Source organism: Otolemur garnettii, unplaced genomic scaffold (assembly GCF_000181295.1).
Source record: "Otolemur garnettii isolate 467f Iridium unplaced genomic scaffold, OtoGar3 scaffold00005, whole genome shotgun sequence".
In the NCBI taxonomy this organism is placed as follows: domain Eukaryota; kingdom Metazoa; phylum Chordata; class Mammalia; order Primates; family Galagidae; genus Otolemur; species Otolemur garnettii.
Window position 1 is genome coordinate 41,012,497 of NW_003852400.1, and position 3,006 is coordinate 41,015,502.

At 37.5% G+C, this 3,006-nt stretch overlaps 1 protein-coding gene across 1 annotated transcript in view; it reads right to left on the bottom strand.

Annotated features, from left to right (window-relative positions):
- Positions 1-486: 486 nt before the first annotated feature.
- LOC100945097 (double-strand-break repair protein rad21 homolog) overlaps positions 487-3,006 on the bottom strand; it is a 3,580-nt gene continuing 1,060 nt past the window's right edge. Inside the window, exon 2 of the mRNA XM_023507602.1 lies at positions 487-3,006. Within this exon, the coding sequence (XP_023363370.1) occupies positions 2,047-3,006 (960 nt within the window). The 3' untranslated portion in view covers positions 487-2,046.

Below are 3,006 nucleotides of genomic sequence, written 5' to 3' on the forward strand. Positions count from 1 at the left end.
GATGTGAATGTGAAGTGAACTGGCATGTCCACTTGGTCCAGTCTGAGTCAGTGAGGATGTGTGTGTGAGTAGCACACCTTACGGTGGGATGACATCCTGCCCAGGGTGGTTCCTGCATGTGCCCTGAGCTGCCAGGATAGGCTATGGCCACCCACGACCCTGAACTGGAATAACTGAGTGAATAATTATTTTTCTTATTTTTATTAATCTTTCTTAAGTGTGTGTATAGAGGCCATTTATTTTAATGTTTAATATTATAAACGTTTTGGTCTTTATTTAGACGTTTGGTGATGTTTTGTAACCATAAAAAGGCCATAGGAACTTAACCATTGTTTATATCACTTAAGCTATAGTAAAATTGGTTTCATTATATATCATTTGGCTTAAAGTCATAATTTCCAAGAATCTATTGATGATGCTAAGTGAGTATATATTGAACTCATATATATTGAACTGTATGTATTGAACTCATATAGTCAATATATATTTTTTTTTTACAGCTTATAACACAACTTTTATTAGAAAAGTTATACATAACATAGCATCAACTATTTTCAAGAATATTAAACCCGATAAGCAACAAAAACCAGACTAACAAAATGTGTAACAAGAAACTAATGACCTTTCTATAATCAAACATTCAATTATCTACAATGTCTTTGTACAAAGGGAGGAGATCCATGGTTTACAGGCACGTCATATTGAAAATCAAGATGCAACAGCATTTTATACAATTATTACTCTCAAGAAACTGAATCATTAAAACAGTAATTACGAGTTCACAAATTTAAAACATTTCACATAATTTAAAATTACTGGGTATACACTGATTTCTGAGTTTTAAAAATGATTTTTCCCACAAAAGTGCCAACACTTAAGCTAGAACTTTCATTGTTAATTTTGTCCTAAAAAGTTAAGACATGTTTTGACAATCATAATTGTCACATAATTTCTGGTACTATCTGGTCTGTTAATAATAAAACCCTTATTTGGAGCTGTATTTTTCTTCAACTAAATTACAGGAAACTGGATACAGGATTTCAGTTGCAAAGCTATTAAAATAAAGTTCCAAACACGCAGGAGTGTGCAGCATTGGAAAGAGATCAGTATTAGAATTTATAATAAATATCAGAGAAGCCATTAGTTTTTACAGCATTGTCTGCTTAAAGGTTAAGTCAACCAGGTGTATAATTTCCCATCACTCTGTCCTTTTAGTAGGCAAGGTGATTTTTATTTTCATGATCTGAATACTCAAATACATCCAAACTTCTTTTAGAACTCTGATTTGTAGCTCTTGGAAAGGTATAAATGTTTTTTAATAGTCATTCTACTCTAATTAAGCCTATTCCTGCTCATTTTGGAGCCTCACTAAAATAACAGATTTCAGGATAGCAAAGTTCATCAGAAAGACTCAAATGGAATGATTTACAAAATAGACCACTTTACACCAAGTCAGTCCTATCTTTTTATAGTTGAAGGGGGCCAGCCACAACACAATTTCACGTACACCCTTGCTCATTATGGAATTACAGCTTAAAACACAATTAAGAGGATTACCTCTGATGTTTCAGGTACCATCCCTAAATACAGTGGTTAATAAAAATATTTGCTGTTGTTACTGATGGAAAGACATTGTGTTTTCCCCTGTCAAAAACTCAGCCCATAGCTCTTAAACTGTCAGGCTTTTTTCCCAGACGGGTTCTTTTCAATGTAGTAACAGAGAACAAGATAAAAACCATGACTTTTGACTGCTACTCAACATGATTACATGCACCAATATTGCACACATCTGTTCTGAACTGTTAAAATAAGTCTTCTGAGTCCTTGGGGTGCTGTTTTCTCCATCAGAACACAACGCATATAATCAGTTTCCCTTAAAGATGAAATCGATACATTAAAAATGCTGGGAAAAATGAGGAAAGAAAAAGGCAAAGACTTTGTACAGACGAACATCTAAATTTTCTTGAAAGGTTCTGTGTGCCCTACACACGGGGGCAAGTTGTACGCACTAGTGAAATGAACACTAGCTATAATGCTTCTAGCTCCTCATATAATATGGAACCTTGGTCCAGGTGTGGCGATGATGTCGCTGTATGGTTCTTCCTGTGTTAGCTCAATAGCTTGCTGCTTTTTAAGAACCAAGAAGCTGTAGAACTTTGCTGCAGCTTGCTTTCTGTTTGTGTTTCGACATAACTCAAGCAAACTGATAGATTCAGCTCCAGTTTTAGCAAGAGCTCGCTGAAGGCCATGAAGCATCTGCTGAGTCCTTTTGTTCCATCTTCTTTCTTCTTGGTCCTGATCACCCCCTGAGGCATCTTCATCCTCTTCCTCCTCATCATCTTCTTTTTCCTTTTCTTTCTCCTTCTCTTTTTCTGGCAGAAGTTCTAACTCTGGTATTAGCTGACAGATATTTGGAGGTTCTTCTGGGGGAAGCTCTACAGGTGGTATTTCCATCTGTTCTACCTGCTGAGGAGGAATCACAGGCTCTGGGTCAATTTGGCCAGCTTTTCGCTTAACTCCCTGAGGTGGTGGTGGGGGCATGGCTGACTCATCCAAGTTCGTTCTGCTGGTCTCCATTGTTGATTCCTGGAGGCGGCTTGGCTCTTCCAAAATGGGCTCGTCAATAACATCACGCTGTTGATGCTGTTGCTGCTGGTCCTCTCTAGGAACCTCTGGATTTTCAAATTCTTTGAGAAACTCATCCAAATTATCTGCCTCTCCTCCTTTCCTCCTTTTCCTAAGGTCTTCTGGTACAAGTGGTGTAAGACAGCGGGTAAAGAGCTTCAGTAGTCTGTTATTCCATAAAGGCTGAGCAGGTAAAGAGAAAAGTTTTTCCACTCCTCCTGTCTCTTTCCACATCATCAATTTCTTGGTAGGTGGTGCCAAATCCAAAGTAGTAACAATATCAGAATAATCACTAAGTTGGGCTCTAATTGTCTTGCTATCCAGCTCTTTGACACTGTCAACAATTAGCTTCCTCTTCCTCTTGGCTTTTGTTTCTTTGAC